Here is a 16,408-nt window from a genome sequence, read left to right as displayed (position 1 = left end):
GTTAATATTTATTGGATATTTTCATACTATTGGGGCGTAAGGCAGCCGCCTATGCAGTGACGATAAAGCCATCATTGCAAAAGAAGACTCTACGGCTTTTAAAAAGCCTGCTTTAAGTGATATAAATTATGGGAAGATTTCCCGGTTGTATAAGAAAATTGCTTGGTTTTGGAAACGGGAGAATATTGATGAATTCCGTGCCCCCTTTCTTTGAAACAAACTTAACAAAGAAATTCAGCACTTGGAAGGGAAATAAAAAAAAATAAAAAAATGATCATATGTTTAAAAGAATTTTTTTTATTTTTTAAGAAATTTTTTGTAGATTTTCAGTATGCAGACTCCTCAAATTTGCATAGACACCTTTCTCTTGCTAGGTAGGATTTACTCCGTAGGGATTGGTAGCATAATACACAAGTTTTCAAATAATTCAAGATGCACGTCTGCAAAAGTTGACGAATTTAATTACCATTGCGTTGGTACGTCCAGCTAGACCCATCAAGGTGAGAAGATGCTTTTAGCAAATCGAAGGGAGACCAAGGCTTTAGACATGTCAACAAATGGGTTGAGGTTTAGAAAATGATGCGAAAGAATGCCAAAACAAAAGACCCGAGAAAACAAGTCGAGTAACTACAAAGTAAACAGAAAAGGGACCATAAAGGACCTGACCCCCATCCCTAGGAGTCAAATCCCTTATAAAGGCGGCCTTTCGTTACCGTGTGTCGCTCGTTCTCATTTTTTCAGCATGTTTTTTTTCCACTGTCAGCGCATGATATTTTATCATGTTGTTTGAACTGCTCTACGGGTATAATATCTTTGTGGTTAAAAGGCGAAGTTGTTTATAGATAATTGAGGGGAGACATCAGACAAGTTTCGTGGACCTTTCAACGAAGTGATTGTTCAGAAAATGACGAGAAAGAATGCCAAACCTAAAAACGTTGAGAAAACATGTCGAGTAACAGCAAAATAAACGAAAAAGGGACAATAAAGGACCTAACTCTTCAAAACAGGAACGGAAATTTGAACTTCTTCGACATTACGTTTGCAACACTATCGATCTAAGCCCCCATAACCCTACATGGCCCCACACTCCGAACAATGTTTTCTGAACAATGTTCACATTCGTTGAAAGAGTGGTGTAGTTTACGGGCGTTTGTTTGAAGTGGTTGAACCATTTGTCTGTCCTTCTTCGCCAAATCTCATTCCTATTCTTATAATCCTTTTTGTTACTTGTTGGTTTTTGGAAGAAACCATGACTTGATTTTTCTCCCAAAGTTCCTAAATGTTTTCTTCTTTATGTGCTTTACATTGTCATTTTTAGAGTTTCGACAAAATTTTTTTGTTCTTGGTTTTCTCTTGCTCCTTGTATGCCATTTGCCACCTGGTGTTCAGTCAACTCCAGCGCATCCTTTCCTTTTCGTTGGGGAAAATGGAACGGCCGTCAACTTTTTCAATTTAGACCCCAATTTCCCAAACTTGTTTTTCTTATTTGCTGTCACCAAATTTTCATTTGTTGATACATCTCGTTCGAAGGGAGGTATGGTGATTTCTTCATTTTCAAAAATTTCTTCTACATCGGGTTTAGTAGCTGAAAGTGACTCATAAGAAAGGTTCGGTACTTCCGTCATAATTGGAGCAGTGTCCGTTGCTGGGGAATACTGAAACGTAAACGTGTCTTCGTTGAGGTCTTTTTGAGCAATATCTGACATAAACTCTTCAGAATAAACTTTTTGGAAATTGTCTGTACCCATCCAGTATCCCCTGCACGTAATCATTGACATAGAGGATATGGATGTGGTCAATTTCCTCTTGGATGTCATCTGCTTCTGACTGTTCAAATTCTTCTTTCTGTTTCATAGCATCAGCATATTCATCTAGCAAATTTTTTTGCACATGAGCAGTAAAATCTTCCCAATCGTTCGCATCCTGTGACGGAATTTGAGCCAAAAAATAAGCAGTCCACTTTTCCCATTTTGATCTGAATTTCCGAAGCTTGGTTTTCCATTTCGATTCATCAACGGGTTTAGTAAATTCGCGTGATTCTCTTTCAGTCCTCGTTTTTCTTGAATGAGTAGCAATCCACTTTTTCCACTTTTTCATAGCTTTCCCAAAATTATTTTGCCTTTTTGCTTCAATAACAGCGGGCATAGTAACTGAAGGTACTTCACATGGAATATCTGGATCCTCCGTTATTTTAGAAACCCCTCCTTTTGATGGAATATGCGAAAACATAGGATTTAAGATAAATAATTGAGTTAGGTAATCAACATAGTCGTCAGACATGATGCGGTAGTCTCTGCGGAGTCTTAAAATAAACTCTGCGATTTGTGCTTTGTCGGTATGGATGTGGTGAACTATCGCAAGGTCTGGTGGCATATCTGCTGGCATTTCATGGAGTACAAGTATGTGTGCGAAATGAATATTGTCACGTGGTCAATGACCACGTTATGTGATCCGGTATGCAATGCTACCGGACGTGTGACGTCAGTGTTTTCCCCCCATATATAGTCCCCCGTGGTCGTGTATCAGGGGGCAGTCTTAGTCTTGTGAACCGTCAATACAACATACTGTTACATGGTGGAGATGCAGAACCTCCGGTAAGTCTCTTTTGTGGTTGTGTTTCTCTTCGATTCTGTGCTGCGGAGGCAGTGGCTGTCAGGGACCCCTGAGAGTCGACGACCCAACTGGTTTTAGCACCTTAAATTGTTGGGGTACGGGGTCACGGCTCCGACCGTAGGGCAATCGGGGGAAGCATAACGAAGGAGAGACGCCGGGGGGAAAACGGTGAAAAGGGCTAAGGCGGGGCAGACGGGTACATTGAGGGAACGTGGATAGCGGAAACCGTGAGCCGAAGTGGTCGGCAAGAATCGGGGCAGTGAACCGTGAGCCGAAGAGTTCGGCAAGAAGCGGAGAAGTGACTGTGAGCCGAAGTGTTCGGCAAGAATCGGAGAAGTGAACCGTAAGCCAAAGTTGTTGGCAAGAAGCGGAGAAGTGAACCGGGAGCCGAAGAGTTCGGCAAGAAACAGGCGGTGCGAGGATTGCGGGAAGTAGATGATAGGAGAGGAGGACGTAAGGAGCGGGGAAAGAATCCGAGACGCTCGGGGACGGTTCGTGGCACTGGGTAGTTGGGGGATACCCGAGATCGGGAGTGCATCCCAGGGGAGGGCGAGGACGCGCAGTCGACCGTTGAGGGAGAGCGGAACGGAAGAGCGAGGAGAAATAGAGGACGGGGCTAACGAACCCCAACAGGAGCAGCGACCGGCATCCGTTCGGCAGGAGTATCATCTCACATTCAGTGAGGAGGAAACTGAGCGGTGGGAGGACGCCGAAGAGGAAGAAGTATCGGGAGAACACGGAAAAGAGCAGCCAGAGTGGGATTTCACGGATTTGAGAAGATCATCGAATATCAGTAGCTATATCCGGGGATTCAGAGAAGCTCAACAGCAAGTGGGCGCAAGGCACGCGATGGCCGCACAGATAAAATTCCAATCCCCACCCACCTTCGGGGGGAAGGACGGGGAAGACGTCGTGCAGTGGATGCATCGATACGAAAGAATCGGAAGATATAATCGATGGAGAGATGAAGAACTTCGCGACCACGTGGAGCTGTCGCTGTCCGGGGCAGCGCAGAAGTGGTACTCTTACAAAGAGGCCGCGGGACAACTAGCAGCCGAATGGGAGGATGTTGCAGGACCGCCAATTGTACCCGGAGTAAAAACACAGCTGTTGGAGCAATTCAAGCCAGTCAATCAGAATCGATTCAATGAAGCGAAACTGAGAGAACGCAAACAAGGAATCGAGGAATCCACGATCGAGTATTTTTACGACATCCTGGATTTATGCCGCAGAGTAGACCCGAATATGTCCGAAGGTACGAGATTGGCACACCTATGGAGAGGACTCAAGCCAAGTTTACTAGAGAAACTCTGGAGTTTGAAACCCAACTCATGTGACGAATTCCTTCAAGAAATTAAGCGGTATCAGGAAATGACTTCCCGAGCAAGACACGAGGAATGGGCGATGGGCGTGGTCGGAAAACAAACACCAACGGCGGGAAGTGAGAGAATGGATCGAATAGAAAAATTGCTAGAGGGACTGATGGGAGCCGTTGCATTAAGGAACGCATCAGGGGCAGCCGCACAGCAAGGAGAAAGAGCGAAGAGTCAACAGTATCGGTCGGATAACCCATCGATACTGAAATGGACTTCGGATGGGGAACCTATCTGCAGCAGATGTAAGACGGAGGGACACATCGCGAGAGAGTGTCCAACAAGAACAAACGGTCAGGGAGGCCTGAGGGGTCGGACACCGGACGGACAGGTCGTATGCTACGGTTGTGAAGGGATAGGACACATACGTCGTGACTGCCCGAGCTCCCAGCGAGAAGGAGGGGCACCACAACAGCAACGGCAGGTGCGATTCGCTGGAAAGGGTAGGCAAGTAATTGGTCTAGTAGGGACACAGCATGTAGACCCGGAGGTGCTAGCATGGCCAATTCTGAAAATCGACATCCAGAGGATGGTAGTACTGGATGTGTGGTGCTGGGGAAAACGGGTGGCTGCCGTGATAGATACAGGGGCGGGAGTGTCCGTGTGTTCGCCCAAATTAGTAAGAGAACTAGGGATAACAGTGACACCATGGCGCGCAAATCGTCTAGTATCAGTTGACGGCAAGGAGATTCAACCGGGAGGAGACGCAATGCTGTCAATATCAGATGGGAGGATGACCGTCAAGGGGGAGGCTTTGGTTCTGGACGGCGACATCGACTTACTTCTGGGGAAAGACATGTTGGAAAAACTTGGAACGCGGATGAAGATTGGGGCGCTACCGGAGATCTTCATTGGAGACACTGCCATGGGAGCACCGGTGGAAGAGATGACGGAGGAAGCACCGAAACTAGTAGTCCAGAATGGATGCGAGGTCCCACCCCGATCGAGGAAAGTGGTCGCAACTCAACCACTAGATTTGAATGGGTTTGGCGAAGGTGCCCTGATGGAACCATCCCAAGCATTGCAGACGACGAAAAGGGTGTCGACGGGTAAGGTCCTAGTTAGCGGCGTGGGAACAATCGGACAGATGGCGATAACCCACTTATCGGACCACAAACAATGGATCGAAGAGGGGACGGTGTTAGGAATAATCGAGCCAGTGACCGAAATCAAGGAGGGAGACACGCCAGTAGCCGTCGCGACAGCAGAGGCAGAGAAGAAAGCGCGTCGGGAGCACAAATTTGACAGCAGGATTGGAGAAGGATTAATGCCGACAGACAGAGAAAAGATCCGAGAAGTGTTAGTGGAATATGGCGACTATTTTTCGTGGCCCGGAGACCAACTAGGACTGAGTACGGCAGCAGGGCAGACAATAGAGGCCAGGGGAAAGGACATCCGTGACCGAGAGGCTGAAACTAGAGAGACTATACCCCTGGACGAGGAGGTGCAAGAAGCTCGAAATGAAAGTGTGGACGATCAGGTGCGTCGATCAACACGAGTCCGGATGCCACCGGTACGATACGGACAAATGCCGCAGGTGGCAGTGGGGGCTCTTCTCCTTCTGCTAGGACTACTAGGACCGCGGATGGGGGAACTTTTCCCACCTACTCAACTGCGGTCGGTAGACGACTCAATAGACGACTCGGAGAGGGAAAAACGAGCGGTGGAACATCATACATACCCATTCGAGCTATGGGGTGTGGGAGCAGCGTTGTTTATGGCCAGTGTGGCTGTGTTCAGCATCCAGTGGTGCCGCGGGAGAAAAGGAGACGTTAATAGGGCTGACCTTCGGGAACGCCTACGGATAGTGGAGGAGTTCGTAGAAGAAGAAGCTAAGAAGCGACGTGTGCGGAGGGGGAGTACCGCCGGAAAAAAAAGGATGATGTTTTTGTTTTTTTGGGGGGGTGTCATGTGGCCTATATCATGTACCAATGTTCCCGTTTTTCTTTCGGTATATCTTTTTTTGTAATGTTTGTTTTTTTAGTAATGCATTCGGGGACGAATGCAGCTAGAGGGGGGGATGTCACGTGGTCAATGACCACGTTATGTGATCCGGTATGCAATGCTACCGGACGTGTGACGTCAGTGTTTTCCCCCCATATATAGTCCCCCGTGGTCGTGTATCAGGGGGCAGTCTTAGTCTTGTGAACCGTCAATACAACATACTGTTACAATATGGACAACTACCGGAAAATCCGGTGGATATGGATCATGTGAGCAAGTTGACTGGGATTCAAAAAAATCATCTTCAATTTTTGGATCGTCGAATGAATTAAGGAAAGGATGAGGTGTTAAAACTACCTTTTCCTCACTTTCGATATCCAAAACATCTGGTATTATTAGTTCATTGTCTGGTGATGGTGAAGGTTTCTTAAACAAGAAAGCTGAATTTCCTCCTTTGTTTTCTGGGTTTCCAACATAAATTGTGGATCCGTTTTCACAACGTTTTTCCTGTGTTTTCGGGCCAGTGAGTTTTTTATTCTGATGAGGTACAATAGGCTCACTGTAGTAGGATGAACTGTCCATCATAACGCGCGTTCCAGTGTAAATAACATATCCAAATTAAGAAGCTTACCATGGTCAATCCTAAGATGTCTTCCATTTTGGAAATTTCTATTTGGTGATGGTTAACGAATGTATTCCTGGCTGAATTTTGACGTCTTCTTATAGCATTGCAAGTGCTGATAATTCGATAGCAAAACACTTTTTTCTCAAAAATGCTATTTTGCAAAAGTTACCTTTAGTTAACTTTAGCTTCTTGTTGCACGTCGATTCGTGACACATGTTTCACACATATTTCAAGTGAAAAAAAAACATGCAAAAATTTAGTTTGTCTTAATTTTCTTGAAAATTACAATGTCGAATCGGACATGGGTTTCATACGATTTGTTCTTAGAGAGAAGCGATGTAGCGCTTTCATGAATGGCTTAAGATGTTATGCTTTTCTTGGAATAATTATTGCTTATCATAATCTCATTATAAAAACGTTTATTTACAATGTAATTGTAAAAAAATTACGATCAAGTGGTAAAATGCACAAAAAGTTAATAATTAACGATTTGAGAATATCTCTCTGGCGCGCGGAGACCATGTTGAAATAGGTTGATCTTTCGAGATCCAAGTCCAAGAACGCCATCTGTTATAAAAGGTGATAACAACCGCGAGTATTGAGTTAGATTTTTACCGAAGATGTCTGGAAGAACAACATAATAATAAGGGCGTTAGTGACTCAAATGCTAATTGTTTTTTAAAAAGTTGAATCACGTTTATTAGAATGTCAAGTGATTCAGAAGAGTTTTATGACCTGGATGAACAGGACGTCACAATCGTTGCTGGGGACAAGTACCATTGTTTTTTATATATACTGTAGCTAACAACAGCCGAAAACTAGAAAATGAACTGCTTGCAACCTAAATATGTTTTAAATCTAAAGATAAATCTTAAAGAAAAATGTGTAACTAAATAATAGAAAGAAAAACTCATGTTGTCTCAGGTCAGCTATGGAAGTGACTACCTTATTCTTTCCAAATGTGACAAGTGGGAGCCACACTGAAGATGTTCATCCTTCCAGCCTTAATTCTGTGCAACAAGTTTACCCAACATTAGATTTTCCCACAGAAAAAGAAACAGAAACTGTCCAACAAACAAAACCAATTCAAAGACCAGCAGCACTAGAAGGATTAGATTCCCCAGTAAGTAGTTTATTGTTATTGCTGCTTCAAAGGTTGTAACAATCTAATTTTTAAAACATCATTGTAACTAGTCTGTGTCTGGGGCTATTGAGAAACGAAGGAAAAAACTAGAAGAATTACGTAAACGGATGTTAACAGATGAAGATGAAGGTAATGCTAATACTTCCCCGCCAGGTAGCCATCCATCGTCAGTGGAAGGGCTCTATGCAGTTAGTAAACCGTCACACCCATTCAAGTAAGTGGCCACAATACAATGCATCAAGTATCATTGGAACATAATCCTTATCTGGATTCAGGTTCATTGATCATGAGACCATGAGCATGCAGAGCACAGTGTCCCTCGGGCGAGTCGGTCGTGTTTTAGGTGGAGAGATCAAGCTCGTGTCCAGATCAGGTAGCAGAGAAAACATGAGCCGTGCCACCACTCCTGAAGTGAAGACTCCATCTTCGACGGTGGAAACCCCGAAGACTTCATTGCCTGTTGTTGTGAACTGCCATGAACCAGACGTTGTTGCCAGTGCCAAAGCGTCTATTCAAACGGACGTGCCACTTTTCACGGTATTGGCTAATCCAGTAGATGAGACAACACGGCCACACTTCGAACCAGTTGCTCCACCACGACGAAGGCGAAATAAAACCCAAGCACCCACTCCTCCTGCTGTCATTTCTTTGACCCCTCCGACTCTTCAAGAACCGATTCCATCAGCAACACCAAAAATTCCGGTTGCTATACCCGTTTCTACGTCAGACCCGCTACTGACTTCTTCTGTGCCACCTACTATTGTATTGGAGCCAAGCAAAAAGACCCCACTTCACTCCTTTACCAAAGAACTGGAATTTTCGCTTGATTTGATGTCGGCTACTAAAGGGAGTTACGTCATAAAACCTCAGGTGGGATCTTTGTCAAAGTTGATCTCATCATCAGGTGTTGTACAATATTTTCTTCCTCCTAGGACGAAGAGTGTACCAGAGGTGAAAGAAGAAACTCCTTAACGGACACGGCGAGCAGGACCCCCGAACGAAGTTTGACAGGAGATGGGGATGTAAAAATTGACAAAGTGAGCTGTGATCCCAATTGCGAGGAAGAAGCAAGTGGGATTCAAACGCTCAACATGTTTGTTCGGACTCGAACTGATTCGGGTAAGCCATTGAGTGACATGGAAATCCTTGAACAAGTGACGGTGTTGAATCTCGATACTGGAGAGCAGATTCCTCTTAGCATTGCTGAAGACAAATTGCCCCAGTGCCTGAATCCTCTTTCATTACATATCATGAGGCTAACCTCTGAATACATAAGGTAAGTTTATTTTGATAGATGTCCACCTGAAAATAACCCATCTAAGTATTTTATCTTCTTGTTTGAAGTAATTCGAGCCTTGAAAAGGATAAAGAATCCGACAACGAAAGCGTAGACTCGAAGAAAACGTACAACATTCAATCAGACAATGTCTCCGATGGTGATTCAGTATCTCTTCGCAAAAAGACGTAATTATTTTTTTGTCTTTTTCTTTGCTTGTTTTTTCTTCCTGAAAATAATTGTTCCCACTTTTTGCCTAGATCGCAACTTAAGAAATTTTTGGGATCTAAAGTTCGTCGTACCGTGGGAAAAGCAAGGATGATAGCTCAAGAAGTGTCGTTACCAGGGCGCCAAAAAGAGGAAATGATCGATATCCCCGACGAGTTAACTGGTGGAGAACAACACGTCAAGGTAACTTTACTTGTTGCTCTTCGTCATTCAAAGCAAACTCGAAATATAATTCTTTTTATTGTCGTTTGGTTTTTCGTAGATGAAAGCGTCGTCTAGTCACAAAGGACCTTACGAGTTCGATACACTTCAGTGCGTCCAAGAAATGCATGGAGAACATCTCGGTCCCATCTGGTGCATGAAATTTTCGCCTTGTGGACGTCTTTTGGCTACAGCCGGCCAAGACCGTATCCTACGTATCTGGGTGCTGAAGACGGCCTTTAACCATTTTCAGGACATGCGATCTCGCTGCAACGCCGACAGTAAATCGTCCCCGACTCCTTCGCAAGAGTCTCTAGTGTCGCAGCATTCGATCGAAGATCCCGTTGCAGCCATGGTGGCTGAAAAAGAGTCAGATGCTCGTTCACCCTTTGTTGAGCGACCGTTTTGCACGTATGTTGCGCACACGTCTGATCTTCTCGATGTTTCCTGGTCCAAGGTATGCCAAGCGATCAGAAAACTACCGACATTTCAATTTCACTAATGAATTCTTCCATGTCCTTCAGAATTATTTTATCTTGTCGTCTTCGATGGATAAGACAGTCCGACTGTGGCACATATCTCGTAAAGAATGCCTGTGCTGCTTCCAACATATTGACTTCGTGACGGCCATCGCGTTTCATCCTAGAGTACGTATTCTACGCTCTATGAAAAGCAATTAAATAAGTACATGGGAACAAGTGCAATTCTTGATCCTTCCAATTTTAGGATGACCGGTATTTTCTCAGTGGGTCGCTTGATGGCAAACTTCGTTTGTGGAATATACCTGACAAGAAAGTAGCCCTCTGGAACGAGCTAGATGGACAGCACAAGTTAATAACGGCCGCCAATTTCTGCCAGGTTATTATTATTTGTTTTCTACTGCCGTGATTGACTGACTTTTATTTATTGTAACAACCGTGTTTAACAGAACGGAAAATTTGCCGTTGTTGGTTCATACGATGGTCGCTGTGTTTTCTATACCACAGAACATCTGAAATATTACACGCAAATCCACGTCAGGTCGACCCGCGGACGCAATTCCAAAGGGCGTAAGATTACTGGCATTGAATCTCTCCCGAACGAAGATAAGGTAAATTTTAGCTTTCTTGTTGGTTGTTGGTCTCTTATTGTGACATTTTCGTTTGTGCCTTCATGCAGATTCTAGTGACATCTAACGATAGCCGAATCCGACTCTACGACCTCCGCGATCTGAACCTCTCGTGCAAATACAAAGGATACGTGAATAATTCAAGTCAGATTCGTGCCTGCTTTAGGTAAGTCAATTTCTCTTGATTTATTTGCGTTTCGGTGAGGAAAAAAATCGTTTTCGTTTCTCAACTGTTAAACGCCATGGCTTTGATGTCGCTACGGCAATATTCGAAAGCGTCAGAATCCATAATCTGTTGAACGTTCCATTGGCATGGCAGGGTGAAGAAAAATTCTGGTTTTTCGACACCGACCAATGTTAACCATTCGTCCATTTGGGGTAATACGTTGCGGCTTTTAAAATCGTATTTCGTCAGTATAGGAAACTGGTTTTCCAAATCTAGATAGCGTTTAAAAAGATGCGATTGACGCATCTCTTTCAAATTGAGAAGCATTAACTCAGTGTTGAATCCCGGCCAGCCATGAGGAGGTGAGAGACCCAAATTAGAATGTGGTTGCAAGTAACGATGAACTGAAAAAGCCGCTGCGAATTTAGCGTCTTGTAACAACGTCAATCCAATCCCTTGTTGTGGCTTGAAACGGTCGAAATGCTCGTACAATTCGACGATATCGGCCCTGAATTTGATGTTGTTGCTGACGAATATCATGCGATCCTGGTTGTAGTAGTGCCATGGCAAAACAAGCGGCAACATCTGAGTTGCCACGTGGTCTTTTACTGCGTCGATCTTGAGATTCGGTACATTCGTTTTTAAATGATCCAGCAGCTGATCGTAGATGTGGTCAATTAACTCAGTGGTGTAAACAAAGCGACAGTCGGCTCGGCGTTCAACCCGCGTCATGATAGTGTCGATCACAGCGACGCTGTTGCTGTCGCTTAAAATGTGGAAATGGATGGGTGCGGTGCTGTGCACTAAAATCCACATGATCGTGTCCTTAGCACTGGTGATATACAAAGTCATGAAAATAAAAAAATCGCTTTGAATTCCAAACAGTATGAATACATACTTGGCTGAGGCATGAGGGTCATTGCTGATGAACAGGAGTAACATACTGACGTGGACAGTGATCCCGGCCTTCAACGAAGCCAACGCACTCACTCGTTTTTCTTTGAAGATCTGCTGGTAGATGAGATCATCTTCAATCTGCCGCATTTAGAATACTGAATTAGACATTTCCAGACATTGAGATGAGAAATTGTAATTACGTCAAAGTTGACTAGACTGGTTCTTTCTGAATGGATGTACACGATAAAGATTACGCAAGCCATAAAAAATGCAGAAGTGTACCGTTTCCATTTTCGTAAGAAAAAAATGAACAACAAACGAGAAACCAAAAATGAAAGTATTCGATTGAAACTTGGCACCATTTTAGCCTTCTCTTAAACCGGATATTAAATAGCAACACAATGTTGTTGGTAGAATCTGGATAAACTTTGATGCAATAACGATGTGATCATGCAAGGAAATTTCAGAATTCTTTCGCCATTTCAGACGTCTAGTGTTTGCAGTAGTCAAATGCGAACTAGTTACTTTTTTCGGACTTATTCGGAAACAACGAGTTAATAGCAAAGACAATACCGTTATTCCTTTTTTTGTAAGCAACTTTTGAACCGGCACATCCGCGTAACCATATACCAGGGGGGAAAAAATATGTGTAATTTATAGGGAACAACAAAAAAAAAACAGATTTTCTCTTTTTTTTTTCTTTTCTTTTACCGCTATTTGTGGATCCTCCCTTTCTCTTGGTTACCCGCTGACAACAAACAGCTGTCGCTTCTTCTCGTTTAATTTTGATTGATATTCGAAAAAAAAAGTGCACAATCTTTTTGTCCTGCTTAAAATTTCAATTAAATTTTTTTTTCGCAGCTGCCAAAGCTCTGACACAACTAATCTTCCAATAATTCATTTAAAAAAAAATGAGTTCGTACCCTTCTTATCGTTCCCGTCTTGTGCAAGTAACAGGGTTTTTTTTAGAACTATATAAAATATTAGTTCTGTAGTATTTCAGTTTCGCATTAGTCTAGTGAGGCGACACGTAAACTCACTCTTAAGCTGCCTCCTAGGTAATAGCAGTAAGGTAGACGCAGCGTCCGTCATGTTGTACCGTTTTAGCTCTATAGCTGGATTTTTTTCCGTCCTTTGAGGATGCCTTCGACGTGTTTATGGTTTATGTAGTGGTATATAACGGATTTTATCGAAATTTTTTGCAGTCATGATGGTAAATACATAATTAGCGGCTCAGAGAATCAGTACATTTACATGTGGAAGACACATCACGATTATGCAAAATTCTCTTCGGCCCGCCGTGATCGCAACGATTATTGGGAGGCCATTAAAGGTATGCTGGATTGCGATTTTAAAGTTTGCTAAAGTGTCCATCCCTTCTACCAATTCATCATTTTGAAAACTTTTTTTTTGCAGCGCACAATGCAGTAGTGACATCGGCTGTCTTTGCACCCGATTCCCATTCGTTGATTGAGCAAATGGAACGGCACCGACGTGAAAAAGAAGAAGAAAAGGCATCCTCACTGTCAACAGATGCTTCAGCAGGCAAGCGTTTGGCGGCATCCGGACCAGCTGATGGAACGAGGCAAAAACCGAATGTTGAAGGAGGTGCCTCTTCGGGCAACGGTTACGTCCTGGTCAGCGCCGATTTCAATGGTTGCATCAAGGTGTTTGTCAACCGCGTTAAACCGAAGCACAGTTCTTTGCCAGTTTCCGCTATGTCCTAAAGACGCGGAAGTTACAGTCGACGTTTATAGTCGCTTCTCAGTCGACACGACAAGAATTATTGTTCGAAGTTCAATTGGAGATTATGTATAATTACGCAACCCAAAGAAATTCTATAATTTAGCATGCGCAATGATTTATGGCGATGAATAATGGAACGCCTCCACAATATATTATTGATGTCAAAAACAGGTTTCATAAATCATAAGTCTGTCAGTTTAATTTCGTCCGCTAGATGGTATACCAATCGATCTTTATTATTAATATTATTTTTTTTTTCTTTGGCTTGTGAAGACAACCGAGGTGGCACAAGAAATAGTCGTTCGCTAGTACTGTACTTTTATGATTCTCTAAAGGTAACACAAAACATTATATGGGGGCTCATACAATAGAGCCAGCTGCAATCGCAAGGTTTTGCCGACAAGGAAAAAGGGAATCTCCTAGCTACCAGCTGTCTTGACCTGCAATAGGTTTAGAATTTCTATGGAGAACAAATCTAGGGCCCCGCTTTTATACGTTTGTTGAAATCCTACACAATAGGCACAACTAGAAACGGAAGTTCGTTCATTGGTCTTGGCCTTTTTTCTTCACAAGATTCTTGGAGCACAAATGCCATCCAGTTCATCTGATTAACAGCTGTTAGGTCAAAGGTGTTTTTTTAATATTTTATGTGAGTATGGGCTAGGAGTAATAGACTACTTTAAAACTAGAGGGCTTTTTAAGACCTACATTTTAGGTGTAACATGTGCCGATGTGCGATGTGCCCACCATTTTATTGTGACGAAAACACAGACAATTAACGCATGTTTGGGGCATTTTTAGACAAATTGTTTCCGAAGTCATACGTAGCAATTTTGAAAAAACTGGTTGTTTCTCACAACCTTTATTCGATCTTCCACTGAATTTTCTAGATATTAATTTTTCACAAGCGGCGTAACAATTATACGGTAAAAACAGAGGGAAGTTGGACCACCATCTTCGACCGAATTTTTACTAAATGGTATTAAAACATGGTCTCAAGACTAAATGAACACCCGTTTTGCAATTATCAAGCCCGTTGTGACGTAGACATTGTTCAGCATTTACACAGGAAGACAAAAGCACAGTTGTCACTCAAGTACTGGAACAGAAAACTGACTTTGTTTATTCAAAGAGACCCAAATTTTGGGCAATAAGAGTTCCAGAAAGTTATTATCATCGTGAGCGGCAAGTTATACAAGAACATTACACATGGCAAAAATTAAGGTAGACATTTTAAATTCACAAGTGGCAGACCGAAGCCTCAACCCTATGTTAGGTTATCGGTTGAAGGTGAACGCACACACACTGAATTGTAACCAACTACAATCAACCTGACACACACCAAGGAAAGAAACAAGAAACAACAAATAATAGAAGGGTGAATGGGAAAATACGGGAATGCTTCAAGTCAGAACGATAGGTACTCAACGCAACCTTTGTACATTGAACTTTTGGATTCTTTTATAACAACATCCTTCCTTCGTTGGCAAAACGGATTTGCCTACAGGAATTGGTTCATGAAAAGAATTTTTCTATTCAGGCAAAGGGACAGGGAAGGAGGGGGCGGTTACCCGTCCAGAGGAGGACCTAAGTAGACCATCGAGACTTCCGTGTGCCCATAAACGGCAGACACTGAAGGATATAGGAGCTTTTCTGGCAATCCCCTAAATGCCACTCCGAGAAACTCATAATTCCTCTCGAACGCGAGTGTGTTGTCATCACAATCGAGAATGACTCGTATCCGTTCTCCAACCTAAGGAAACGGCGCCACTGGCTTAACATCAATAAATCCAAATGATAAAAATAAGGTGTAATTTACTACTTGGTATTTGGGTGCATTGTTCAACATTGGGTAATTGCCTTGGGAATCTCCATTATGAAGTAAATGGTTATCAACCAAATTCCAACCCCAACTTTGGTCATCAGATCCTAGTAAAGCTATGTAGCCATGTGTCTATCATAAAGAAGTTATGGAATAAATTTTAAATTATAGCTTGCACATTTTATACATGAACTACCTGAAGAGTTGCTTCCTTTGTGGCAATTCCAACAACTGCAACTGTGCCAAGGGGGCCTTCCCATACAACCTCCCAAGCATGCCTACCATGACTGAATCCTGGCAAATATTTAAGTCATGAGTAAAGAATTAGTAAGACAATTTTTACAATCTGTACGATATTGATATATTGCATATTTACCAATTTTCCCTCTCACAGCATCCGTACTCTGGGCAACAGGATTTCTGTGTATAGTAAAACCATTAGGTTTTATATAAATGTTTCTAGAGCAGTCTTCTGGGTTCCAAGCATGGTGAAAGGCTTTTAACTTTGTCTTGTATGTTGGAGTGGAGGACAGAAGGTCTGAGCTTAAGACTTCTTCTGCTAGCTTGTGAATACAGTGCAACCTCCAGACATCATTATCCTCATCATTCAGTATACTAATTCAAAAACAAAGAAAAAAGAGCTCTTTAACCATACAAATGCTTTCGTGTTTGTTTCTGAAGGAAGTATAGACTAACGAATGATCAAATTGTTGAGGATTTCACAAGAAACCTACCTATACCATCGCTTGCACACCAAAGAACTACTTCTTAAATCCTGTAGTGATAAATACGAAAAAATATTCCCTAATATAATGTCCGGTAGGAAATCCACGTGCATTCTAAAAGCCGGCTCTCAAAACCCCCAACATTCATTTAGAAATTTTTTCTTTCGATTTTTTTATTGACAAAGTGTCTACACAGACAGTGTTGCCACTTCGTTATGAAAATGTCATGGTACTCGACTCTCAACTTGGCGTTTCGACTCTCGAGTGCTCGACAGCTCGAGTCCTCATCCTCAGACTCAGTACACACGTACGTGTACTTACGTCTCCCAAAAACTGTTGACTTTGTTGAAATACAATTAATTTAAGCACGTACCAAAACGATATAAGAAAGGCTTATAAAACTTATCATTTACAAATATTACTGATCGGTGAATACTAATTTTAGTTTGTAAAAGGTATTATAGGCTCACACTTCCTACTGTTCCTAGCTTCCCGCCCCGGACGGACTAGCAGACAGCATTTCGGATCCGTCTTTTCTTT

At 42.8% G+C, this 16,408-nt stretch overlaps 3 protein-coding genes across 5 annotated transcripts; 1 reads left to right on the top strand and 2 right to left on the bottom strand.

The window, feature by feature from the left end:
* The first annotated feature begins 7,143 nt into the window (after positions 1-7,143).
* LOC116933690 (WD repeat-containing protein 44) lies at positions 7,144-13,489 on the top strand. Of its 2 annotated transcripts, XM_045175790.1 has the most exons (14): positions 7,144-7,328; positions 7,480-7,678; positions 7,750-7,913; positions 7,975-8,569; positions 8,632-8,975; positions 9,044-9,163; positions 9,236-9,386; positions 9,466-9,861; positions 9,929-10,051; positions 10,131-10,262; positions 10,333-10,494; positions 10,563-10,678; positions 12,781-12,908; positions 12,992-13,489. In XM_045175790.1, exons 1-14 carry the CDS (start codon positions 7,261-7,263, stop codon positions 13,300-13,302), a joined length of 3,009 nt encoding a protein of 1,002 aa, XP_045031725.1. In that variant the 5' UTR covers positions 7,144-7,260; the 3' UTR covers positions 13,303-13,489. The 2 variants fall into 2 exon arrangements, with proteins under 2 accessions (XP_045031725.1, XP_045031726.1); XM_045175791.1 differs by lacking the exon at positions 7,144-7,328 and having other exon boundaries at positions 7,617-7,678; positions 7,750-7,828.
* Positions 10,674-12,088, bottom strand: LOC123474008 (LARGE xylosyl- and glucuronyltransferase 1-like). Of its 2 annotated transcripts, XM_045175793.1 has the most exons (3): positions 11,776-12,086; positions 11,577-11,713; positions 10,674-11,510 (listed from the first exon to the last, which is right to left on the bottom strand). In XM_045175793.1, exons 1-3 carry the CDS (start codon positions 11,935-11,937, stop codon positions 10,739-10,741), a joined length of 1,071 nt encoding a protein of 356 aa, XP_045031728.1. In that variant the 5' UTR covers positions 11,938-12,086; the 3' UTR covers positions 10,674-10,738. The 2 variants fall into 2 exon arrangements, with proteins under 2 accessions (XP_045031728.1, XP_045031727.1); XM_045175792.1 differs by having other exon boundaries at positions 10,674-11,713; positions 11,776-12,088.
* Positions 13,490-14,418: 929 nt separating the features above from the next.
* Positions 14,419-16,323, bottom strand: LOC123474009 (F-box/SPRY domain-containing protein 1-like). Its single transcript, XM_045175794.1, has 5 exons — positions 15,878-16,323; positions 15,520-15,758; positions 15,340-15,437; positions 15,144-15,275; positions 14,419-15,074 (listed from the first exon to the last, which is right to left on the bottom strand). The coding sequence occupies exons 1-5, from the start codon at positions 15,979-15,981 to the stop codon at positions 14,889-14,891; spliced, it is 759 nt and encodes a 252-aa protein (XP_045031729.1). The 5' UTR covers positions 15,982-16,323; the 3' UTR covers positions 14,419-14,888.
* Between the last annotated feature and the right edge of the window lie 85 nt (positions 16,324-16,408).

The sequence above is a fragment of the Daphnia magna genome, linkage group LG7, assembly GCF_020631705.1.
Source record: "Daphnia magna isolate NIES linkage group LG7, ASM2063170v1.1, whole genome shotgun sequence".
NCBI classification, from domain to species: domain Eukaryota; kingdom Metazoa; phylum Arthropoda; class Branchiopoda; order Diplostraca; family Daphniidae; genus Daphnia; species Daphnia magna.
This window is presented reverse-complemented; position numbering and strand designations above follow the sequence as displayed.